Below are 26,849 nucleotides of genomic sequence, written 5' to 3'. Positions count from 1 at the left end.
AATGGTAACTCGTTTACAAATTTACCTATTGTTTTGGCATTGAGCTTTCTGGAGCCTTACCAGAGTTTGTACAATGGCATGATTGGTTGCGTTCATATGGGCATTGAGTGGGAACGAGCACTCCCCATCACAGTAGTTGGCTGCGTAGCCCTTTGGAGCGATTATCCAGTCCTTTTTAGGAAACAAACAGAACGTGATTCAAATTAAAGAGTTGCCAACTTGTACAGACAACTGCATGCAATTAAGAGCAGCTGAAAATTTTCCACTAACTTTTTTCTTGAGGGTGAAAATGTGTTTTCACTGAAGCTGTTAGGGTTTGGGTTTAGGTTTTTTTTTTGTGAGCCATCACTTTTCCATGGACGCACTGATTTTAATGTCCAAAGAATGGTGCACATCTATCCACAGCTTAACTGCTGTGAACTATGAATTTTATTCCTAAAACTCCTGCTGGGTTGCCTCGTGGGGATTGTGGTTTGGATGCTTTTATTTTCCAATATTTCCTCGTTAGGCCCTCGTGCTGAACTACCTTTCCTAGGTTGAGTCACTGCCTCAGCTGGTGTCCCCTCCTGGAGAAAGACATGTAGGTGCATCTGTGTGCGCACACACGCACAGTTCAACCAGGGACCTCCAGAATGGGAATACAAAACACTGGTGCGGTGCCTCACAGACACGCTACCTTATATGCTCTTATACAGGGAGACTAGTCCGCTAAGGTGGGAAGTAGTAGCTCCATAACAGCTTCTCCACCTCTACTAGTCTCCTAAAGGAGACAGAGGACAGCCAGCCTGTGCTGTGTGTGCAAGCAGGTGGCCCCAGTGGCAATCTATGCCGTGCTGTGGAAGAAGATGACTCCTCACCAAGGGGATAATAAAATAATTACAGCTTCTCTGCTGCTGACATGAAAGAGCCAAAGGTAAATTAAAAGCATCACCAATTCTCAGGAGACATTTCACCTCCCTTGGTGTCAGGCTCTGCAGAAGGATGCACTGGTACACTTTACATGCACATAATTCTTAGATGATTTCCCCTTTACCTGACAGCAATTACCTGGGTTAGCCTGCAGTTTGCTACAGCAGGCATGAGCAGCCAGAGACTTGCTGCAGCTTTGCTAGCCATGTCTGCTGGTTGATTGCTAACATGAGAATAGCTGGGCATAGCCAAACCACCCCTTCACTTTTCTGCACTAGCTGACCCATAATTTGCACCCGGTAAACCGAGCTGCTTTTCATAAGACAGTGACTCTCCTACTACAGCAGCCAGTACAGACCGTGTAATTAAATTTGAGGTTTAATGCAGTATAAGAGTAAAGGAAGTACTCTGCTAAAAAATTTGAAGGAGAGAGCAGTGCTCAGCAACTGCAGGGGCCCGCTGCCCTGACTCCATCATCTCTCTACAATAAGTAGGCTCTGGATTCCAACTCCTGCTGGTCTGTGGCCTTCCTTTGGCAGCATCTTACCTTTCTGCAACTAGAAAGGTGAAAGCAGTGCCTTCTAGACCATGAACTCCCCAACTGGAATACACTTCCTGCCTGGAAGCAGGGCAAGCAAGCTAGGGAGAAGGTGGAAAGACTGTGCACAAGTAAAAAGAAAAGCCACTGCCACTAGCGAGTAATGGGAACGGAGTCAGTGTGCAGCCGTGTTTGTGACTAGTGGGCTGGAGCTGACATAAGCGACAAAACAATGCTGCTGTCCCATTAACTGGGAGAGGATTTTCATGTGTTGGGTATTACAGAAGCAGCAGGGGTAGCTCTGGCATCCTGAATTATAATCTGGTAAAAACATTAGATAATACAAACGGGACCTCCCTCACAAAAGTGCTGAATGAAAGAATTTTAAAAAATAAATAAATTAAAAAGAGTCCATGAGGGCATTCTTTGAAACGTGATGTTTGCTGACACACTATAAATAATGGTCCTAAATAACTTACTCTAAACAACTCCCTGGCCTCACTCATGGTGTTGCAACTAAACCCAGTCTTCAGTCCACCTACCGCAGCCAGTGCTAATTGTGGGGCAGGGGTTGGAGGATTTCAACACAATGGCCAAGGTTAAAATTAGGCTGATCACTAGAAAAAAACTTGATTTGTTTAAAATCACTGCTTAACATCAGATTTTTTTCTTTATCATTAGAGGCACACAGATATGAGCCCTTGCCCGTACCGTGACTCCCATGAGTGACAGAGAATGACGGTATATTTGAATCTCATAAAGTATCAAGCTTCCTCTGGATCTTATCAAATGTCACAACTATCAATATTTATTTGCCCTTCCCTGTGACTGGTTTTAGTGAGGAGGCACAAGGGACATTTTAAAGCATAATGGCAGCCTCGAGTGGAATTACTGTGACACTGTTTAGATAACATTTCATAACAAAATGTCTAGTTTACCCAGAGAGAAACATCACCCACCTGCCATCCCAAGTCTTGGAAGCTAACGTAAAGCTCGTGCTTTCTGCACGCTGTTTTTAAGTCACTGCTGTTGTAATCTGTTAAAAGAAAAAGAACAAAACAGGAATTTAGAAAGTAAACCAGGCAGAGCATCGCTGGAGGGCACAGCCGGCCAGATGTGTGCACGCTGTGGGCTCAGCAGTGAGAAACAGCAGCTCCCTCAGCAGCCAAAAGGGTAAGGGTGTTGAGGGACATCCAGAGCAGGGCTGAAGTTTTTAAGATGCCTGTGGGAATGGAGGCACCCAAGTAACAGCGACTTGCTCATAATTCCTTCAGCTGCCTTCAATAACTTGACAAACAGTGCTTGTAAAACACCTCCAGCAAAATTACTTCTTAAAAATAAATCTACTCCTTCAGTCAGGCACAGGCGACATCACTGCTGGGTGCTCAAAATTATCCCTCTTCCACAGCCGTGGTTTCCAGTGTGTGCCACCCTAGGTGGTAAGCTCAAAAGGCATGTACTTACCGAGAGAATTACAACTCTGGGAAGGTTAATCATCACCTTGTGCCCCTGTACTGGTCCTTAAACAGCTAAGATGTCTCATAGGCAGTGAAGCCATGTCCCCGTCCCTCTCTGTGCCTTACCCCCAGCCTGCCCCGGACATCACACATGGCTCCATGCACCACCACCGCTTTTGGACCTTCACAAGCCATGCTCTGAAAAACAAGTTTCTCCTTCCCATAACCTATTTATCTGCAGATGACACAGGATTTGGTGCACTTTCTACATTAACTTGCTCCTTTGTGCCAATACTGCACAGAAAAGTGGGGCCACAGGGTGCAAAGCCCTGACCTTGGACTTGGCCCTTGCCGTGGCACAATGTATAAGGATGGTTCAACCATGCAGGAGCTGCTCCTGATGGCCCTACAAAGTGTAGCTTTTGACAGCGAGTGGAATTTCCCATTTACATTTGGAATGAGAGGCGGCTCCACACACGAACACCTGGAACCGCGGAGGAGCTGAGCCGTGACAGAGAGGCCTTTCACCCCTGGGTGGCTGCACACATCCAGCCTTGACGGGCGGTGACTGATTCCGTCATGCCTCGGGGGGCTGCTGGACCTCAGCGCAGCAGCCACAGAAACCACCTTTGCAGCGGGGTGCCTTGGCCACTGGCTATGGCTGCCGAACCCAAGCTTCGCACCCGTGGGAAGCACGAGAGGAAGAGATGGCAGCAAATTTGGCTGAGCAGCGTGGCAGCCCCAATCCCCATCCATGCGGTGACACGTGTGCGCTCACCCCAGAGCTGGACCCAGACTGGCCACGTTCTCCTCCAGTGCCTTACCCACAGGGGCCTCCTCTCCTCTCACACGCCTCATTTGCAAGTAAAGGCGTTTCCGTCAGCAGGCAGATGCCACATGCTGATGCGCCTGCATCCCGCTGTCTTGAGCCTTTCAGCTATCCAGCCCCCCAGCGCCCCTAACGCAGCTTGAAAGGGCACCCTCCCAGCGTAGCTTTCCCCAGATGCGGCAGCTGGGGTAGAAAAATATTTTTAGTGACTTTTTCCTTGGCTCTGAATAAGCCTTTCTTTTATTTCCCTCCACCACCCCCCTCAAAGTTTGGGAACTACAAATGCAAATATTTATTCAAAGGAAAAACTATAATACTAAAAGCACATCCAACTGACATTAGGGCAGCACAGCATTACAGCTGGGTACAGTTAACACTGAGGTCTGAAAAAAACCCTACACCTCAAACCCAGCCTCCAAGCCACCAAAGATTAGAGAGTTGTTTTTAGAAGCAGTTTGGGTTTTAAACTGTAAGGATTGCATTTCAGACTTTCAATAGCTTCGCTTCAATCACGGATTTAATCAGGTGAGCAGAGCTGGTTAACAGCCTGCTGCAGCATAAACATTCGCTCTTTCAGGAGCACTCGGTAGCAAGGACAGGGGTGAGTCTCTCTATTCAAGCTTTCTATTTTCAAACCAGACATAACCAGTAGAAACCAGGGTGTGGTGGGTTTTTTCAGATGAAGCTTTTCAGTCCTTGGCTCAGGCCAGGAGCAAATTTCTAGCATGAGATGTTTCTACATGATCTGGTCATAACGAGGGGAAAACAAATGAGCAGAAGATACTTGTAGTGGTCAAAGGCTTTCATTTAAGTACCCAAAACCACAGTTTCATTGTTCTTCAATGGAAAATGTGTAGTTTTCTTAGGGGAAAACCATCTGTATTTGATAGGGAGTTACAGTGGAGTTGATCTATTCACAACTGAGTGGGCAGAACGATGCTACATTCCAAATCCAGCTACACCTTACCCAGATCAGCTACAGGACAGGGGAGAAGGCAAGGGAGGCAGAGAAAACAGGAGTGGGCAGGAAGGCTTGTGAGCAATCACAAGTTTAAGAAAACACAGGGAGCGGCGGAAAGAGCTGCTTAACAAGCTACACGTGTCCTCTCTCACACTGCCTGAAATTGGCCCCCAAAAATTGGCTCAGCTCACCAGCTGGAGCCACCTGACTCACACTCTTCATTGCTGGCTGGCTACTCCATCCAAAGTAGACACAGACAGCTCTACCTCCTCACAGTCTGGGATCTATCTGGTTGGGGAGCAGCTCTGTGGAAAGGGATCTGGGGGTCCTGGTGGACAACAAGCTCAATATGAGTGAATGGTGTGCTGCTGTGGCAAAGAAAGCCAACAGGATGCTGGGTTGCATCAACAAGGGCATCACCAGCAGAGATAAAGAAGTCATTATGCTGCTCTACTCAGCGCTTGTCAGGTCACACCTGGAATACTGTGTTTGGTTTTGGTCCCTGCCATGCAAAAAAAGATGTGGACAGGCTGGAGACGGTCCAGAGAAGGGTCATAAAGGTGATCAAAGGACTAGGAAGCCTTCCCTGTGAGGAAAGGCTGAGAGAGCTGGGTTTGTTCAGCCTTGAGAAAAGAAGGTTTAGGGGAGTCCTTACCACCATGTTCCAGTATTTAAAGGGTGGCTACAAAGAAGACTGAGGCTCCCTTTTTACAAGGAGTCATACAGACAAGACAAGGGGAGATTCCAATTGGACATGAGAGGAAAATTTTTCACAATGAGAACAATCAGCCATTGGAATAATCTCTTGAGGGAAGTAGTGGATTCCCCAACATTGGACACTTATAAGATTCAGATGAACACAGAGTGCTGGGCCATCTTGTCTAGACTGTGCTTTTGCCAAGAAAGGTTAGTCCCTTCCAACCTGGTATTCTATGAGTCTCACTTGCCCAAACTCAGTTTTTGCTTTCTTAAATATCAACATACTAAATATCTCCTCTCCTGGGATTTGCACTGTCCCCTGTTTAACCCTCACCCCGAGCTCTTCTGCCCTCTCTTCTTGCTACGTTTGCCTACCAGGTCTGCTTTATGGAATCTACTTTAGCTGAACTTTAGGGATGTTACAAACCTTTAATCAACCCTTAGCAGTGGCTTTCTGAATTGGCGAAAAAAATGCTGCAATATAGATGCACATAATAATGATCCATTTCTCATGGTTTGGGGCTCCGCATATGCCCTACAGCTGTGCACACTGGACATACATACAGGCTGAAAAAAGAAGAATCCACACAGTAAATGGTTTTTGGCGGTGAGATAAAGATCACTGAGCTACTGAAGTTGGCCTCCACGACACATTTTCCCCAGAGCTTAGCAGTATCAGCTACCCCAGTCCAGCATGCTCACCTCTTTTAGGCCAAATTGCCATTTGAGGTGGTTCACAGTGGAAGATCCAACTGCCTAGAAGCAACAGGGTTCATTCCCCTTCCTGCCAGCCCTGCAGTGGGAAGCCACAAGGGCTGAGAGGAGGCAGCCTGCACTTGGGGGTCACTGCAAATAGCCGCCACGGGCCTGGCTTACGTTGCCACGATATGATTTGCAAGGATTGTTTGCCAGAGCTTTTCAAAATCTCTATGAGTTTAGGGAGCTCGTATAGGCTCATTATGGGTTTAAACAAAATAATGTCTTTTTTTTCCCCTGAATGTACCAGTTCAGAAACACTAGCTTGGCATTTACAAGGAACTGCATTTAATCATACTGCAAACTATTTTGTCTAAAACAGAGATTAAAAAAAAAACCCAAACCCCTAGTTCTGCAGTTAAAAATAACTTCCAGGGCAGTGCAGTTAAAACAGCACAGTTAAGATGGCTTGTCTCTGTGGCTTGTTTGCACTGAACATTGTCTGCCTTAACCAGAACACAAGTCTGACTTTCTGCAAGCACAGCTGTTTCGTTTAAGGCTGGACACTGGCATGTGTGTTGCTGAAAGGGGAGAGAGAATAGCCTGACTTAATGGTCTTCCTCCTACAGATACTTATGCACCCACCTTAGATTTCCTATATCCTCTCCCACGTTAAGTGCTGGCAAAGAATATATAAATATTTACTGAGGTCGATCCGTCTGAGAACACCCTTGCTGCTCCCAAGGTGCCAGCTTACCAAATTCCACATGGTAATTAATTGCTTCTGTGATTCAAAATAGCTTTGACAGAGGTCTCCAAGGCCAGCCCCTTCTTCTTGGTGTTTGACTTTGGTGATTTGTCTGGATAAAGCTGGTGTAAACTGATCACACAGTTAATAACAGCCCACTTCACATGAAAGCGATCTGCTTGGGTGGGAAGAAGGGAGATGTCGGGCTGACGTGGACCTGCATGTGAAGGCATATACAGAAATGCGGGCCACACCACTCCAGTCTGCATCTGAGCGCTCTGCTAAAGGGAAGATTGGCTGCAAGATAATGACGTTTGTTAACAAGACCCTTGCCATCGTGGAATCATTTGGCCTTATTTGCCTTCAGTGTTTGTGCGTGCTGCCCTTTGTGGTATTTGGTTTCCCGTGCATGTGGGGGAATCTGCCTGGTGCCGTGCATGTCTGCTGGAAGGAAAGGCCACTTGGAGAGCCCCTTCATTTCTCATGGAGCACCTCACGCCAGTTCCAGAGGTGACGGGGTGGCTAAAGAGAAAGACCCAAAAAGGGGTATTGCATGAGTTTCATTCAGAGCAGCCAGTGCAGCCCAAGTCAGATGTTTAAATGTGGCTCTCTCCATAAGGAGGGGCTGATGGGAATGGACGTGCCTGAAGACTGACAGAAGAGGAGAGTTATAGCCACTGGACAGAGACAGCCCCATACAGAAAATGTAACTCATGAAGGAGCTGGCTGTATGGCAGCAAAGTCCTTAGGCTCGAGGTTCACTGTCTGTTATGTTGAAGAGAGTCCCCAGCTCTTCAGGTTAACTAGAGGGGCAGCCCTGGAGTCTGAGAGCCAAACCCACTGCAAGACATGGCTGAGCGGGGGCCTCCAGGTCTTACAGACAACAGCAGAGAAACACCTGCATGCTCCTCCCATCCACCTCGTTCCTCCATGTCCTGGGCTAGAACTGGCATATGATTTTCCATCTCAACAGACGAAAATACTTCTTATTCTTTCCATTCATCCTCCTTCTGCAAAAGAACAGAACTTGGCTCCAGAAATGCAGTGATGCAGGACTCTATGTCAAAGCAGTTTATAACCATGGGGGTTACTCAGTTCTGCTTTATATAAGCCTATCAAAATTACGTGTTTATAATACAGGGAAATGAGCTTCCTTGGCGAAAAAATACAGACCATTGAGATTCTTATGCCACAGCCATCACCTTAGTACTGAGCACTTGGTACTGACTGCAGGACAACAACAGCACATCAAAGGGAGCACAGTGGGGTCCCAGTCCCGCATGTGTAGCACGGCTTCACGTAACCGTGAACCCCGCAACTCACCAGATCCAGTACCAGCCCAGCAGCATACTACATGTACTCCTAACTGCAGGACTTGAAATGCTTTCCATATTTAGATTGTAAATGGGGCTTTTTTAAACATACCACTCAAGCCCAACTCACAGCATCTTTTGGGAAAGGGGTTAATTTTTGGACTGAAGAAAGCAAGCCCTGTGTATTCACGAACATACAGGAAGGAAGGTTCAATCTACAAAACACCATCAACACCAGCCAGCTGCCTTTCTCTTCAGGAGAAAAACTGCCCTCAACCCCAATAGGCAGAGGCAATCCTGGCTCAGGGAAGAGCATAGACCAAAATCTGACAGGATGTAAGATACAGTGAGAGAGGAAGATGTGCAGGCAGAGAGATGCACAGGAAGGCACCACAGCATCCCAGTTCTGCACCTGCTTTGGGTCCAGGTGCATCAGGGCACCTTTAGAAGAGCAAGGCAGCCTTCAGGGTAACATCCTTGGGCTCACCTACTGCTTCATCCTGGGGCGAACACTTCCCCAGCCCTGCCACACACCATCAGGGCATCATGTAGGAACTCACACAACCAAAAACCAAAAAACCCCTGTAATCTCTTTAACACTAAAAACATGTATCAGTCATTGGTGCCTCTTGGGCTATTAAATCAACCACTTCTTAAGGAGAACAGTGTCTAAGAATGTCACACTTAGAAAGGAAAATAAGCTGATGTAGTCTCTATTCCAAACACAGAAACCAACCAAACATACATCTTAACTTTAAATTCCCCTCCTTTCCCCTGCCTTAAACCCACAGAGGCTCAACTATACCTTGTTGACTACTGAACTGCCAAATTTCAGGTTTTAAATTAAAGCTGGCTTTGAGCTAGAAGAGCTCAAAAAAGCCCTTGAGACCACAGAATGACTAGCTATTTTTTCCCTTTTTGTCATTTTATAATTTTATGACCTGGTGTGTGGTGTAGTCAAGAAAGCAGCAATGTAAAAATGACCTCTTTTGCCCAATATATCTGCTCCCTCTGGAGCTTTGAGTCACATTACCTGATTTAATAGCAGTGAAAATTTGTTTTTAGCACTGTGAAGCTTGTGATGCTAGGGAGAGAAATTTGGAACTTATCCTGACTCTGCTACCAGTGCCACAAAACAGCAATGCAGCAAGTAACTTTCCCAAAATGCTGTGAATGCATTAAAATATTGGCTCTTGTGATGGAGGGAGTGCAGCAGCCAAGCCCACCTGAGTGGGAGAACTGTATGCTGCCTGTGTAATGACTGCGCTTATTGCTTTTATAACACCCAGATGAATAAACTACCTATGCCCCTCGCAAGCCCACCACATGAAAGTAACCCAGTGAACAGCCCTGACGCCTGCTTTTAGAACTGCAGCTTGGAGACCCAAGGAAAAGCAGGACCAAAGCACATCTCAGCAACTGGGACTGATGGACGGCTCCTGGCTGTGGGGCTGCAGAGGGCTCTCACGCCAGACTAGATGATAACTCCTCCAGCAGTGCCATGCTGGCACTGGCCAGCCTCCCCTGAGGAGGTCAGGCTGCAGGACCGAGTCACCCCTCCTGCCCTTAAAATCCACTAAGTGACATTTTGCACCCAGCCAAGCCCAGCACTTGCATGACATGGCATGGGAACCCATGGCCATGCTCCAGCATGCACCATGAGGACACGTAACAGCCACTAGTGGCCAACTGCTGCTGGCACACACTAGCCCAAAGGGCAAGTCCATCACCACACTGGGCTGGAGCAATAGGACTGCACTGGCAAACAGCCATGCCCAAAGCCTGGCTGCCAGCCCTTGAGGAGTTCCTAATCTGGCTCTGGCTCCCTGCAGGCTCCCAGTGCCACAGCCAACACAGGGCCACCTCAGGTGCAGCATGGCTCACCCACAACCCCAGCATGCAAAAGCAGGGGACAGCCTATTGATTCACACTGTCTAATTTTTGGCAGTGCTGGCTCATCTCCCTGTGCTGTGTCTGGACATAGACTAAAAAATAGAGCCACCTCTTTTCCTTGGGGTATAGTCATTTCTAGACACGGGAAAAGCAGGGATCCTATTGGAAATGAAGGGGGCAGCATAAGCAAATTAATCAAGTAACTTGGAACAGGCTGAAATGTTTGAGGGGAAAGAAGGTACTCAGTGAACGGAGGACTTGCAGCACTGTGATGCAGGGCAGAGTAGCTAGAAAACAGACAAGACTTAGAAGACAGGACACTCAATTTTTGCCAAAATTTCAGAGTTATTGTATTGTCCCACCAGCCCGCAACAGCACTCACAAGGCTGCTGTACAACACCTGTAACATGCAACATTTCCACTGCAAACAGGCAATCCTCTTTGTCTGCCTGAAAATGCATTTCACCTAGTATACAATGCTAGGCAACTGCTGTGTAACAAGCAACCTACAAGCACAAGAGTCAGGGTTAAAACACCTAACCCCCATTAATTCAATGGCCACAACTTCAAACGGGGGTCTGGACTCCACCCTGGATTCAAGAGGTCTCTTCTAAGTCTCATTTTAAATGAGACCCCCTCTTCCATTTCCCTGCAGATACAACCTGTTCCCCCAAGAGCACCCCACCTTACATACCCCTTCTTGCTTCTGCACTCAGAGCAAATAGAAACGTTACAAGAAGTTGCCCCAGCTTGTGTTGGATGATTACCTGTGTTGCATGATTACCTGTAACACTAGACACCCTGGAAACATCCTGAGCCTGGGTGGAGCGGTTTCGACTCTGTTGCCGGCGCCTGCTCGTTGCTGACCTTGTGGTCCGTACGTGAACTTCACTCACTTTGAAGAAGGCCACCATGAAAGGTTGTTTGTCGTAAGGGCCATCTCTGCCTATAAGTCCTGCTTCTCTAGGATTTACACTGAAACCTTCAAACCAAACAGAAAAGGGAGTGTCAGACAAACAGTGCAGTTGGATTGCTCCTTACAACATTTTGGCATCCCCATAAACAGCATTTCCTTTCTTCTTGCTCACACTTCTCTTTATTAATCACTAAACACTCCCCTCCTGCTACATGACCTATGGACATTTTTACAACAGTACCCCATCCATCCTGGATGAGGGGCTCCACCAAAGCACCTGGGTCTTTGGTACCCCTACGGCATCTCTACTTCAGTTCAGGCACTGAAGAGGTATATGGATAGATAGATATATAAAACACAAAGCCCAGATGTGTAATGAAATTAGTTCTGCTGCCATGAAACATGAGAAGCAGAGATGGGACTAGGAGAGAGTAGAGGGCAAAGAGATGGGCTGCTTTTGTCAGGAGCACAGGGATGGGCTCTCAGCCCATTTGGGAAGGTGGAAACTGGCACTAACATTTCCTCAGGGAGAACCATGGATAGCCCCTCTGGTCTCACTTGACCCCATAGGTGTATCAAACTCCAGCATGTAGCAATAGGAAGAAAACATAAGGTTGGAGACTGGTTCCTATAGAGGACAGATGTCACAATCATCTTCTTAGTCACCCTTTGTTCATCTAGATTCTACCCTTCCCCACTGCTCATCTTCCACTGCTCAATTTCATGCTCTTTTGCAGTCTCTTCTCTCCTTTTCTACCTTTCAAAGTTTCTGTGGACTGTGAAATGTTATCATCGCAGCCACCCTCAGAGGAAACAGCCCCACAAAGCGACTGCATTTGCTTCTCCAGTGCAGGGCTCCCACCTCAGGGTTGATGAGATCTGAGCAGTGACGGCAGCTGCAGCAGCCAGGAGGGTTGCCGTAATCCCACATGGGGAGGCGCATACCCACATCCCTGCTCGCTTCTCTTCCTCTCACCCCTAAGCCTCACCTCACCTGGGATCCCAGCTTCGTGCCCCCTTCCACCTCCAACCCAGGAACTGGGGCCCTGCACCAGCCCACTTCCAGTAGCTCATCCTGGTACTGTTCAGAGACACGTCACCTCACTCATGAGGAAAGACACGTCCATCATCGGACAGCCGAGAACTGACAGCCCTCTATCTGTGCTCTCAGATTGTTGCTCATGTTGTTGGCTACAGCTGCCTACAAAGGTAGGGTGCTCACCCCCCATATCACAACTGAACTCTGTTAGCACCACTTCTTGCTAACAGATAAGCAAGATGTTAGACATCATCCAAGAGATTTGTGAGGTGACTTGCATTAACTTGCCCATAACCTACCATCCTGAGTCACCACGCTCAGCTGCAGTCCCATGTTGTGCTGAGGGTTCATCACCCACATGTTACTGGTGGCAGTGACATCAAACTCCAGCCAGCCCTCTTCCGAGGCCCACACCACCCGTGTGTCCAGCAGGAACAGGTCAGAGGCCCTGCAGAGTAGAAGCGTAATGACAAGATTGTGATATTTGGGATTTTCTCCCCTGGCTTTCACTGTTACAGAAACAAAACCTGAAACTATTAAAAGTGATGTTAATAGCTAGGAAAAAACTAACACCTAAAATCTGCCTTTCTGTATCTAGAGTTTTGCCATGAGATGCACATGCTTGTGCAGGTGAAATTCAGGATTACAGAGGTTTTTCACTATTTTCTAGGGTGGAGGAAAGCAATCCTGCTCCTCAGATCTGTCCAATTCTCTATCAGCAAGGGATTAGTAAGGTACTCTTCTTTTTGAAGAGTATAATGCTAGCCCAGTAGGACAGTGATCAAACTAACAGCATTTCCAGGCATTTAATGGCTTTTGTCAAAGGTGTTTCATGGTTTCAGCCCACTTTCCAAAATACAGACCCACCACAATTGACCAAAATAAAAAGTAAAAATCAACTACCAGACCAAGCATCAAGCAGTGATGGAAAATGAACCTCTAAAGGCCACTAGAAAGACATTATTCCAAGGTTTATCAACACGGATTAGAGCACCTTGTTCCCAGGCTGTTAGTACTGGGTGTCCTTCATGGACTTCTCCGTCAAATGCTATGAAGTCTATATCTGCTTTTTTTGCAGTATCAAATGCCCATCAAACCTCAATGAAATGAGTTCAATGAAATCAGCTGAAGAAGCACCCAAGAAACACCATGTACATTTTCTCACTGTATTATAGGCATAACTTTCCTGTGCAAGAGAACTATAATTCCTATCCTTAACCTGTGGCCATCACCACAAAATGGATGCTGGGTGTCAATCCCATCTTTATCTCTCTTCCTCCCTGGATTTTTTTTTTCTAACAATAATTTCATGAAAATAAGAAAACAGGGTACCAGTCCCTTCCACCCATCAAAGGTTAACTTCAGAAAAATCCCAACATTTTGATTGAGTTATGTTTTATTTTTGGCCAACTGCTATGTCATACTGCCCAGCAGCTTGGTTTGCATGAGATCACACGTGGAAAAATAAGCACTTAAGTATATTAGGGCTCCTAGTGCAGCTATTTTTACAGCATAGAGGCTTTCCTCTGCCTCGCTGGTAGCCGCACACTCTGTGGTTGACTCAGCAGCCTTTCCCACAGGGGTCTTTGCCATGGCTCCTCCAATGGGAAGAGGGTTCAGGAACAACTCTGACCTTCACCTCCAACAGCGGTGAGTGGCTGGGGCTGGCCAGCTGGTACATGTTTTGGAAACCTTAAGGTTGAAAGAGTTGGGCTTTCCCAGGCAGGGTATATAAACTGAAGTGTTGCTTAAAGGAGACCACAAACAGCAGCTGCAGCTGAGACCACTCTTACCCTGTCCAGGTTTAAGAGAGGAATGAACTGCTAGATCATTCCCACCTCTGAATACAACTTACACATTGGTCCTCTCCAGTGCTTGAAATGGACTATATCCAAAAAGGGGTTTTCCTAGCACCTGTTCTGACATTCCCCCTCACATCAATTGCTTTCTGATCTCCTGTCCTACCTCCCCTCCTTTAGGTGCTATTTTCTCCCCAGCACCCACTCCAGACAATGCCTGCTGGAGCCTCCAGACTAGAGTTAACTTTGGCTTTACATCCCCCAAAACCAAACATGTCTGGCTGGAGAGCAGCTGGGAACTCTGTAAGAGCAAAACCTCATGAATGCTCAACCATATGGGAGTAGTCAGACCTTCGAAAACATGAAGAGGAGGCTCAGAGTTTACATTCCCCATTGCCTTGCACTTTCGGAAGACACTTAGACATCAGAGAACTGTAATGCCTGAAAGCACTATATGGCATCATCTAGCACATTCCCCTAAATTCCAGACAGGATCAACTACAGCCGCATCATTCCTGAGAGATGCTTGCCTGACATGATCTTACAGATTTCCAGCCTCAGGAACTCCATCACCTTTCCAGGTAATTGAATGGGTTTCACTTGATCTCACCGTACAGTGGAAGGATAAACTTGATGCATCTCACAGACTATGCTTCTACTCATACATGTCAGAATATGATCTGGCTTCTTCACAGAACTCACACTGTTAACTGATGTTCATCTTGTGATCCACTATAATCCTTAGATTCATGCTGCTGAACCACACAGGACCCAGTCACTTCCTAGGGTGTATTTACATCACTGATTTTTCAGGTCCAAATGTAATTCCTCTTTCTACCAGATCACACTTTCCCCCCTCCTACACTGAACCTCCATCATTATTAGATTACTTAAAATTCGGACTTGCCTGCCAGTGGGCCTGCCCTACCTTAGTGTCCTCCACAAAAGTAATAAGCAATGGTACAATTCTACCAAATAAGAATGCTCCACTTTAGCCCAGTACGTCATGCTCATTTTGGAAAGATTTCAATTCCTTTGTAAAATGCAGAAAAATGGACAATTGGGCTCTCCAATCCAGTTAACTCTTTGCAAAAAGTCTCAGAACTTGTTTTCAATCAGTTATTCAACTGACTTTTGCATTACTTGATCAGATGAAGCCAATACTGAAGGTTCACCCTACAGGTATTGTGGGTCATAGTAGTAATGCTAGCAGGTAACATTCTAATACTTTCTGCTTAAGCCTGCTTCCAATTAATGTTTGTTACCCAAACTTCACCAGGCTGTACAAAATTGCATATAATTTCTTACTAGTTTGTTTTATGGCATGGACATTTTAAAAAAGTAGTCAGTCTCCTATTTCCAACAAAATTAGGGAAAAAAGAAAACAACTCACATAAAAAAGAATTCAAACTCTTTAACTGAGAGTTTTTAACCACTCCTTTGTATTTTTCAGAATATAAATGTTGCGTGTCCTTCCTCCTTTAAGAAAATCACCTCAGTTTTGACCAAGCAGAAGAACTTGAAAATTGCTGCCCACACAGGCTCAACAGAGATTCAGAGTTTAGCAACAAAATCCTCTGGACTTTTTGTATGCAGGGAACATACTTACCTCTCTTTTTCTCTTTGATAAACCAAATACCACATATCACCTGACAGCAATCTGCTCTTCCCTACAGCCACATAGGCGAGAAGCAATGTCCTTACTACTCCTGCAAAAAGGCTGTACAATGTCTGATCTTGGAATGGAGACTGGGAGATCTCCCATGCTCGCCCAGGGTGGAAGGGAAATAATATCTATTTAGATGGGGAAGGGTGAAGGATTTGCTGCAGTAGTGGGAGACACATGGACAAGCAAGGACTGGATGGAGAGACCCTGGATAAAAGGAAAAAGTCTGCAGAGAAAAGAGAGTAGTAAGTACCTATGGCCACCAAACGTCTGTGAATCAGGCCTATTACTTCTGACTCAGCATTCCTCTGCTTCTAGAAGCAGTTGGGAAACTACTGGAATCCTCCTGCACTGATGGCTTAGAGGGCTACAACCTGCTACTGCTGTCATTTGCAGCAACACAGCTGCCAACAAACATAGTGACAGATGCCAGTGATGTGAATCTCACACTTCCAGTCTTGCCCCAGCGTTCATAATTGGATTTTTCTTCCCCCCTCCAGTTCTGCTTTCTGAAGAGCATGGAAAACACATTTATTCCATTCCTCTCTCATAGGGCTGCGAAAGAAAGGTGGAAAGCATGAGAAATAAAGCTGCTACATAGCCTTATTGCCACTCTGGATGCTGGACTGTTGGGTGATTTTGGCAAAGACCATTTTTGCCATGGCTGTTTGCTTAGCAGGCGAACAGCAGAGACAGTTGGCATCACTGGTATATGCATCAGCTTCTCATCTACATGATAACACCACCACTAACTTTGCCTTATAGCCATGTCAAAAAAAGAAATAGTTTAGGAAGCTCTAAGATACCATGCTGGAGAGTGCTACACACAAGTAGATACAAGCCCACAGTCAAAGCAAAATCTAAAGAGTGGACAAGAAGGTGAGAAACAGATCATATACTGTGCAAGTTGCATCCAACAAAGTATTGAATTTCTAGTCATTAAGTGATGACATTGATCCTATGCAGTGAGGCAGGCAGCAGCCTTCCAAGCAAAAACACGCAACCATGTATTTCACATTAATGGAAGGATATTCAAAAACTTCAGCACTTGAGAATAGCAGAGGCAAGATGGACCTGAGGGAAATGGGAAAGGAGCAAGAAGAATGAGAAAAACTAGAAAAAGAAAGGCCAGAAGAAATACATGAGCCGGCATCGTTGAGGAAAGAGGAAGGAATACCTGCTCTCGACACAGGCTGAAGAAAGCAGAGTCAGCCCAGAGGTTTAATGCACAAGCAACCCCACATGTCAAAGGACATCACAGGACTTCTGGCACCTGCATAGCAGGAAATTCAGTGTACAGAAGATGAATTTCATCACCAAGTCAGGCAGCTTTTTAACATCCTTTCTGTCTAAACCTGCCTCTGGGGTTTTAAACAGCTACTGTCATCTCATTGTCACTATGGTGCCCGACAGTCTCCTCTTTACTTTCACTGTGCTTAACCATCTGGATGAGTTCAGTTAATGATTTTCATAATAAAGGTGCTGCAGGTGGAATATGTATTAACCTTAGATTATTAATGAAAAGCAAGTGAATGGGAGAAACTGAGGCAATGAGCTGAAACACCTTTCCCGAGACAAGAGAGGACATTAAATGGGAAGATGCAAGTTAGAGATTCCCAACTCAAAAGCGGAGGTCTTTGTTCTGGATCAGGGCCCTAAAGTACGGTCTCAAGACCCAAGAAATAAATGGAAGTGTTTCCATGGCCTTCAGAGGACTCTGGAGGAGGATGGAGAAGCAAAGGTCAACAGAGCGATCACAAGTGGCTGCAATAAACAGAAAGAAGTACACAGTTTACCGGAGAAATATGGCCTGTATAATTCAGAAGGCAGGATTTAGCTCCAGTGTCCTCAGAGAGCGAGCTGATCTGTCAGATATAAATATCAAATATAGCTACTATTCTTAACACCGGCATCCCAACCATGTACCCAGGGCATTTATAGGAGAAACAGCTTGCATTTAACTTCAGTGCTTTTCCCCCTGTAAGATAAATATTTTGTTAACTGAAACCTCTGTAAACCTTTCAACGAAATGTCTCTGGGTGTTAATTCTCTTTAATTGAACACTAATTAGATTAGAATTTAGTCAAATTAGTAACCAGGTCAAGTGGTTAATCTTAGTTACTATACTTAGTGAAATGTTCACATTAAAATAATTTCTCTGTTCTGGGTACACATTACAACATGGAACTTTGCTACAGGAAAAACACCAAAGCTATAAAAAGCTAAATTTAAAGAAGCATCTGTTGAACTAGGTTTTTTACTTTCCCACCCTCCCTGGCCTTCTTTCCCGACTGAGCAGAAGTTTTACCAGGGAGGCAGTGAGAACAAACAGAAATCTCACCTTCAAAATGACCAAGTTAAAGGTCTCTTATTTTAATTACGGATCTCAGAACAACATTTTGGCCTAACTTCAAAGCTCGCAATTACCCAGGTGTTTAAAGGATTGTTACGCATCAACAGCCATTTACCAAAGCATTAATTACTGTAAGTCTCTAAAACTTTCCTCAGCTGAACCTTTTTGTTTACTTTTCTTCAAAGACAAGTTGACATAATAGTCTAGACTGCCTAGCAGCAGTTTCTCAAAAGAAAATTTTGCACAGAAGTGTGTGGGATTTACATTTTAATTAACGCACTTTCTAAATACTCTCCTGCGTACCTTTGGATCTGAGTCTTTAGTTTGCAGTGACACCAACCTTCTGTAAAAATTATCCTGCATATAGCAAACTAGCAGTTTATTTGCTCTTATCCACTAATGACGGACTAACAACTAGACTAGATAAAACTTCGAAATCACAGCCTTTTCAAAAGAAATACCAAGAGCTGTCTACCTATAGTGACACCTACTTTCAAGGTGAAACAAAAGGGCGGTAACTGGGCACTTATTTGCAGAGACTGACAGCCAATGGAGGAAAAAGCACAGAACAGAGATGCTGGGACACTCTGGAGGGGGTCTGCAATTCAGCACAGGGAGAGGAGAGCTATCCTGGACACACCAAGACACAGGAGCACACCCGAAGGGAGAAGTAAGCTCAGTCTCACACCACCACTGCTCTGTCTGATAAGAGCTCCCCTGTGCTGAGAAGGCTGCTCTATACCTTTGCGGGCATCGCCCCAGCAGTAAAGTCTGCAAGGGCAGAGGGCTAAGACTTGTAGACTCACTGGAGGAGCAGCAGGGTGAAACACTGGTTTCAAGGCTGCATCTGGCAAAACATGGAAGATCAAAGCCTGGAGCTAGAGGATGTGGTCTCCCCATACCAAGACCGTGGGAAGCTCAGCCTTCAGACCTGTGATAATCCCCAGCAAAGCCAACACTGATATTTGAGCGCAAAGGTGTCCCCCCACATCTAGCTCAAGGTCTTCAGCTTCAAGCTCTGAGGAATGAACATTTTACCTACAGGAACGTAAAAAAAGAAACAGTCATCACAGGACAGGAGATGTGTTTCTCATTTCCTTAATTCAGTGAGACTAAGGGGTATTCTAGCTGTAGTAATGGCTACAATACTACACCTCAGAGTTAAATGCACTTTGAGGCATGAAGATGAGTGAGAGGGCACAGGGGTAGTATTTATCTTTGACTTTCAAGAAAAGAAATAAGGCACTGATATGCTATTCTCTAGTTTTGTTAGAAAAAGCCAGCTGGCTATGGAACCAGTAAGTTTCATCCAGAATAACTTTGACTTTTAAACTACTAAAAAGCAGCCACCCTAAACCACAACAAACCGCATACCCACAGTGATAGTTGAACTGAAATGCGGACAGACGCTTCTCTATAGCATCATGGAAACAGTTCTATCATATACAAATATATGTGCACTATATACAAATCTGACCCCAACTTGAAACAGATTGATGCTAGCTTTGTCATTTGTATTACACAACCCATTCCAAAACCCAGTTGAGGACGGTTATTTATTTTCTAAGCTATAAACACTGCCGGCAAATCAATTTGCCCTTTAGATTAGAAGCTCGGATCGCATTTGTATAAATATCCTGTTGCAAAGAGGAAGACTTTATTACCACTGTAACTGGCAGCTAAAAACCAATGAGAGCCTTAACCCTTAAGGAATTAGTGTTTAGTAGAAAAAGAACATAAGCCCCAGGCAGTCACTCTGCAGGGCACAGCTATGTGTCCACACGTCTTATCATATAGGAGAATCTTTCTACAGATCAAGTCCTCATATTTCATTCTGGGTGCAAACGAAACTGTTTAATAAACCTTGACCATTAAGGTACCATATCTTCCTTTGATCACTAACACAGGCCACTGTGTTTTTCATAGATCAGTTGTTTGGACAGTGTGGGAGTGGTTTGAGGTCTGCATTAGCAGGATATTTACACTTGAAAACATACTGATGATCCAAACCAAGGACTAACATCTTTGATCAACCATAAACTGCCTTCCCTAGTCCTGACCTGACACCTCTCTGGGTGAAAGATAGAAACTTTTGAGAAAGAAAAAGAAATTAATGAGCTGTTTCCAAGGACAAACTTATTTCTTCCTTTCCCTTGCAAAGGTCTCACTTACATGGCAATCTACTCCCAAGAGGTATCAGAAGTCACATAGGACTTTGCTGGTTCTTCCACAAAATCAGTGTGATACCTACCTTAGACATAAGCCCACGTGCAGGACTTAGCTCTCCAAAAGGAGAGTCAAGGTTGTGCAGCTCCTGTCTGCTGAAACTAAATGCCCCCTCAGATCTGGTAAAGGTGGGATAAGCAGCTGGAAGCTGATGCCACTTGTCTTCCTGAACTGATGCTTTGGCAAATCTCCCTGCTTTCTGCACATACCAAAGGTAAAAAGAAAAAGAAAAATCCACCCTAGCCTTCAAACAGCACAGTCTCTTAAACTCTGGGAGTCAGAAGCCGAAGCATCCAGCAGAGGTATTGCCTGTTCTCTCTCCCAAAGTCAGCCCCCAGTATGTTTCAAAACCCAGAGTTATCCCCCTCAGAGCAAACCAGACATCAGCCCTGTTTGGTGAAGCCTCTTCTCCACACAATCTGAAATGTATACTGCTGACAGCTGGCCACAAGCTTGACCCATCCTGAGGATTTCATTAATCTCTTCACAGCATCCCACTGACAACTCCAGCAGTTGGTGTTATCACAAAATGTGCCCGTTAGCTGTGGTTCAGTTAAAAAACAAAAGCCTAGTTTCTAGGTACTATTTTTTTTACCTAGAAAAGGGTGGAAGGAATGGGGAGATCAAAATATTACTGGCACAAGTGAGTCAGTATGAAAAATGTTTTCTTTTTTAAGAGAGAATGTACTTAGACCACAGTGTCCTCAATGTGCATTTCACTGCCTGGAACTTCCACAAGTATCGTTTTCATATTTCTGATGGCTTTGAACAAGGAGAGGGTCAAATTTCTCCCCAAAGCTTTTGTGCTATTTCAGTCAGCAATGATCTCTGATCATTCATGCTCTCTCCACATACACTCCTACCTAGGAGACAGTCTCGAATGGGCCCATATAATCCTTGCTTTTAGCCTTGGCTACAGTGGCAAAAAACAGTTTGATAACGCAGTAACTGGCAGAAATTTTAGCCTCAGGCTTGGTTTTGTTTTTGGCTATCAGGGATCGGCCAACAGAGCCTTGCAATTCCGTGCAGCAGCGCACACATCTGGGCTGGAGTCACACGCTTATGCTGTTACTGTCCAGATGAGATTTTTTTTTCCTTTGCTCAAGTAATACTGAATTAAGCCACTTCATTACACATAATTGGAGCCAAGAGATACTTCCAGACTCTGAGCTTTGGTGAAGATCTGTATTTACTGAAGCTTCCTCTTATCTCCTGCCTTCCCAAACTCACTTCTTTGACAGGAACAGGCAGGTTTCTTTTTCTTTATATGTTTTCCCTCAGAGCTGCATGCTGCCTTTCCATTGCAGACTCCTGGTTTAAATCTATCCATGCCAGCTGCCCTGTTAAAAATTATTTGTGCCCAAAACTATTTTATTAGCTACCCATAATCGCCTCAGACAACTGTTAACCTCATAAAAGCCAAGATTAACATGGTGTCTTTGACCTTTATATGAAGACTGCCAATGTTGACTGAACAGGCATTTTCTGTGGCCTTCAGAGACTAACTTTCCTGACCAGAAGGAATATTTGTCAGCAGAACAAGATGAAAAAATGCGCTATGTCAACTCCTTCTGTTTCACCTGCTAGTTAACCAGCCAGACTTCAAGATCTGTACAGACTCCTCCTTATGCAATAAAATGTCATAAAATGTCAGGAAATATCAAGCTGTCCAAAGGAAGTGTGACACGACTTTTTTTAGTATATTTTTTTTTTTAAGTCAAAGGCAGCTGTTATTTTCTGGCTCAGAAAATATCTGCTAAAATGCAACAGAGGCCTTACAAATATCTAGCAAGTTCCTTCAATTAAAAAAAACAAAAATAGTGCTTTTTCTCTTGTAATTTAACCTTCTAGTGTTCTCAACAGGACAAGAAAACATTATCTTCCAAATTAATCCACTGAGACAAAAGAAGGAGAAAAAACACTTTGGATTTCCCTCCCCCCCAGTAAGAGCATGTAAAGTGAACTGATAATCAAATCCCAAATGAGCTGAATAAAACTCCTTAAGGCATAGCAGAAAAATCTGAGGCATTTTTTCCCTCCATGCAGAGATATTAGTGAACAGCTAGATACAACTTTTTAGTATTTGTTTTCAAGAATGTTTACAGGCCAAAGCCCACCCAGGTCACCAACGCAGCTGCATGTTTCAATCTGTAGCAGCAGTAGCCTATGGAGTCAGAACCTCAACTGAAGGTAAAAATGAAGAGTGGTAAGTAGCTTCTCAAATCTTAACTTTTAACAGCTGTATATTTTTAATATATAGACAATTAATATAAATTACTATTAATACACTTCTAGATACATACAGAGAATACATACATAGGCATCTATTTATGCAGAAGCACACGTTTTCATATGTGGTTTTATATTTTACATGCACATGAAAGAATCCTTTAAGCTAAGAAGGGTGGAAAAGGGCACATCCTTTTTACAGCTGCAAGAATCTGTGAGCCACATCTTACCCACCTCTGCACAGATGATGTGACAAGTCCTTTAGACTCATCCGAAGCGCAAGTTTCTTTAGCCAAAGGTCTCCCTCCTTCCCACCAGTAAAAATAAATAAATAAAGAAGAAAAAGAAACAAAAAGGGAGCCTTGAGGGACTGGATGAGTCAGAGGTTAGTAATGAACTACAGACACTCATCCCTGGGTCAGCAGTTCACGCCTAGCCCATGTCAGGAGGGACGGTGAATTGCTGGCAGTCTGGACCTGGAGGAAGCTGCTTTATGATTCCAGTCCCAACAGCGGGATCCCCTCAGCATGACTGCCAGCAGCAGCAGCAGGAACACAATGGAAAGGACCTGAAAGACCTGAAATACTCACCAGCTCTGGAGAGAGACCACCCTGGTGATCCTCGCCTGAGCTGCTGCTTCTGCTCTGTCTTGAAGGGAGGTCTCTAGCACTCAGTGATGTCCAGTACCTGCAGATGCCATAGCACCCAGTGCCATAGGACACGCATCCCAGCTTCACAATGCAGTCCAATTTTGGCATATTTCTGGCATGGTATTTGAAACAAAGATACGAGCTGCCAGCATCATTGCTGCATACAGCTCCTTTCAGAAAAAAGAGTTTCCAAATTTGTTAGGAGCAGGGTACATTAGGGGCCATATCCTGTACTTTATTCTCTTTCCCACAGTGGTTTACTTGCTTGCTGACTTTACTCTGAAAAAATGTTATGTACACATCAAAGTTGACAGTTCTCCTACTCTGTGCCCTGCTTTGGAGGGCAGCATATCGATCGCTTTCAGACACTTGGCAGAGGTTTTCCTCCAGCTGCAGAAGTAGGATCTCTATTTGTGAAATCTAAACCAGACCAACACTCACCATTTTCTTATTCAATGTGGTTCTAAATGAACAATACTGCTAACATCTATGAAATCTGCATGACCATCTGGACTTCCACCAGCTCTTCAAGTGTGGGCATTGATGTAACATGTTAACCAGCAAGTACGTTACCCAAGGAGGCACTCCAGCAACCGGCAACTTAAAGCTCAAAGGGAACACTGATCATCTAAAACTAACACTTTCTTCCCATCACCTATATACCCGAGTATTTCTCTCCATTTCCCCAGATGCCACACTCCCCATAGAACAACCACCAGCTATTTGACGTTGTCCTCACAACAGCAAATCAAAGGCAGATCCCCCCCAAATGATATCAATGGAAAAGATGTAGAAAGAAGGACAGGAAAGGAAAACACGCAGGAAACCTTCACAGAGAAAAGAAAATGAGCTTTTTCTCAACACTGCTGTTTCTGATATCTTTTTCTTTGCCTGCAGCAAAGGAACAGTTACAGTGCTGACACGTTTCAGCAGAAGTAATGAAACACTTTTGTACCACAGCATTACTCTGACATTTAATTGGCCTTTATTTCCATCTTTTAGCCTTACGTGATTCCCCCATCCAAAACATTATCCTTTTTCAATTAATTACCCCATTTACACTTGTCTGGACTTTTATGTCTGCCTCTGCCCTGCCACTGTCTTTTGCCTCCCCCATTGCCACTGAAAACCCAGGAGTGATTTTGTACCTGTGGTCAGCATGCTGAATTTTCTTCTGCTTTATTTACTTTAATGTAAGCCCAGCTGAAAGCAGATCAAGTCTGCACTAATTACCAGTATTTTTCAAACAGGCTATGCTTTATTTATGCAGTAGAACTAAGTTGAAAGGGGATACATGTATTTCAGTACACAAGAGCAATGCCAGCATAACAAGTTTGGTTTAAAAATCCACTGCCTCACAGCAGATTCTTGCTCTATTTAAAGACAACACAAAGGTTGCAGCTAAGCGACACCTTGGACTACAATACCATGGACTTTCTGCAGCTGAGGTCCATTTTGCACTCTGCCATGCCCATTTCCTACAAGGAAAGGACCATGCAACAACAGAACCCTCTTAATGAGAACAATCCTGATATTTATTTAGCAGTCCTCTCAACACAAATGTGCAAGCTCAACTTTCCCCAGGACAGCACCTGGTGGCACAGAGCGAGCCCCTTCCTGCATACCTGTTCTGATGTTCCTGCAGCACTTGGTAGATGCTGATAAGGAAGGTTTGGTTTTTAAAGCTCCTCACAACGCAGTCCTTGTAGATGCGAAACTCAGCGGCTGTGACGGCCTCACCCTCCGGAATCTGAGACAAATTAAATTTGAACTCCTTGTGGTGCCGCTGGTGAGGCGTGAACTCCTTGTCGTACTCAACTGCAGATGGGAAAAGGAAAGAAAAGGGAAAAAGGAACCATGACTAAAATTCAACAACAACAGGTTTCCACATGCTGCCACCTGTTCCTTAAAAAAAAACAAACCCAAGAATCCTATTTTCTTCTCCAAAGATAGCTTGGCAAGTGCCAGGAAAGCTTACACTTCTAAAGCCTTTCAAATACAGTACTGAGAAGAGATGAATGTTCCTCTTCTCTAGCCAATGCCTTTGAGATTTCCTGTTTTCTAAAGCAAAGCCAGCTTTGACAGGTGAAATATGACCATGTGTTTTGCTCCTGTGCTCTGAAGCTGTGACCACCACAGGGTTTTCCACCTGTGGATCTCCATGTTCTTTACACCATTTCTTTAGGCCTTGCACCTCTCTTCCAAAAGAGGAGACAATTATTTCCATTTTGCTTTAGCACGTAAAGGGCACAGACAGAAATAAGTGTTAGCAGCAGGTCAACCAATTCCCTAACTGCCCTAAAAACTGCTGTTTTCTGGATCCTGGTGTTGTGTGTTAGCCATCAGACTGTCTTGTGAGCAGAGTAAAATTAACGTGACATTTATAAGGGTTAAAGTAAAGCAGAGATCCCCTTCCTTTTGCAGAAGCTTATTTGAGAATCAGAGAGCGGAGAAGGAGTGACCCTTTTTGCTTTCTGGTTTTAGCCCTCCTCAGGTACACTATTGGGTGTAGGGTTTAAGGCAGATGCAAACCAGAACCCCTTCTTCTTCAGGCCTCAGGATTTGCATTTTCTCTGTTTGAGGCTCCCTTTGCAAATTTTACTTCTAGTCCCACTCTTGTATTACTTGATTACATCTTGGTTTAGCCTGACTTTGATTTATTGTTCATAATTTCTTCTAATTTTCTGTTAGAAATTGTTTAAAACATTAACATATTACATAAACATAGAAGATTACATCTTTAAAACCCTGAGGGGAAAAAAATAAAGCCAAAACAACTGTTCCCACCAGTGCAGCTGAAGGAGTATATCTCAGTGGTGAATAAGTCATCACTGTATTGTCATTAGGGACATGATTACATTCAGAGAAGGTGGCGAGGGAAGTTTGTGTCTGTGCTCACTTTTTGTTGCTCTCCTCCCCCCCCCCCCTTAATACATCAAACTGCAAAGGCATCCACGAGCCCACCCTCACAACACCCCATGAGGTAAGCAGCAATCCCCGTTTTACAGCTGGGATGCTGAGTCACCAGGAGAGTGACTTGTCCAAGGACAGGCAGCAGAGGCTTGTGGCAGAGCCAGGAACAACGAACGGCCAGTGAGCTTGAGGTTCATTGCTTTATACACAGGTTACCTCCTTGGAGAGCCGATACGTCTCCTGGCTGCTGGGAACAGCCCATGGAGATTTTCCCCTCTACCCTTCCCAACTGCCTGCTCCTCTTCATCCCCCAGCCCCAGTTTTGTCTGTGTCCTCTCCCTTTCCTTTGGCAGCCCTTTCATGTGAGCTGCCTCATCTGGCTGGGTCCACGTCCTGGCTCCCTGTGAGACAGTTAGTCACATCCTTCTCTTTGAAGCTCGCCTGGAAATCTTTTCACCTCCGCATGACTGCTGCCGAGCATTTAGTGGGACACTGCACTTGGAGATGCTGCATTAAGAGCTGCCATGGGGCAAACAGGCAAACTTGCAAACTGCTGTTAGAGGCGGATGCCGCTGCCAATTTTGGCAGTTGTGCATTGCATATGTCTGAGCAGTTTAGATGTCAAACGACTGACAAACACAGGTGACTGGACCCTATGGCTTCCAAAAATGAGGGGGTGAAACCAGCATCTTCATCAGAGATTGCACGAAGGCAAATGATGGTACCGCGCACTTCCAGTGCCACTTAGGAATTACCTAGCTCGTCATCAGTTACCAGCGATCTGGGCTCCCCTTTGAAGCACCTGCCCCTGCTTTTAACTGAAAATGACTCTGGCAATACAGAATAGCTGGCATTACTCAAATGCACGCCCTCTGAGAAGGGGCCTGAGCTGCCTGGTTGCTCCCCATCCCGACGCAAGCCCTGCAGGATGCACCTCCCAAAAACAGAGTGGCCACATACTGTCAGAAACTTGCAAGCACCCAACCAACAAGAAACCATGTTCATCTGCTTGCAG

The 26,849-nt window shown here is 45.0% G+C and overlaps 1 protein-coding gene across 1 annotated transcript in view; it reads right to left on the bottom strand.

Moving 5' to 3' along the window:
- BMP6 (bone morphogenetic protein 6) overlaps positions 1 to 26,849 on the bottom strand; it is a 90,263-nt gene that overhangs the window by 1,517 nt on the left and 61,897 nt on the right. Inside the window, exons 2-6 of the mRNA XM_030478987.1 lie at positions 24,547 to 24,739; positions 12,298 to 12,446; positions 10,828 to 11,025; positions 2,407 to 2,483; positions 61 to 171 (exon numbers count right to left, since the gene is read on the bottom strand). Coding sequence (XP_030334847.1) covers positions 61 to 171; positions 2,407 to 2,483; positions 10,828 to 11,025; positions 12,298 to 12,446; positions 24,547 to 24,739 — 728 coding nt within the window. The remainder of the gene's footprint in view (positions 1 to 60; positions 172 to 2,406; positions 2,484 to 10,827; positions 11,026 to 12,297; positions 12,447 to 24,546; positions 24,740 to 26,849) is intronic.

The sequence above is a fragment of the Strigops habroptila genome, chromosome 1 (genome assembly GCF_004027225.2).
Source record: "Strigops habroptila isolate Jane chromosome 1, bStrHab1.2.pri, whole genome shotgun sequence".
Taxonomy (NCBI): domain Eukaryota; kingdom Metazoa; phylum Chordata; class Aves; order Psittaciformes; family Psittacidae; genus Strigops; species Strigops habroptila.
Note: the sequence above shows the minus strand (reverse complement) of the source record. Positions and strands in the feature narration are given on the sequence as shown.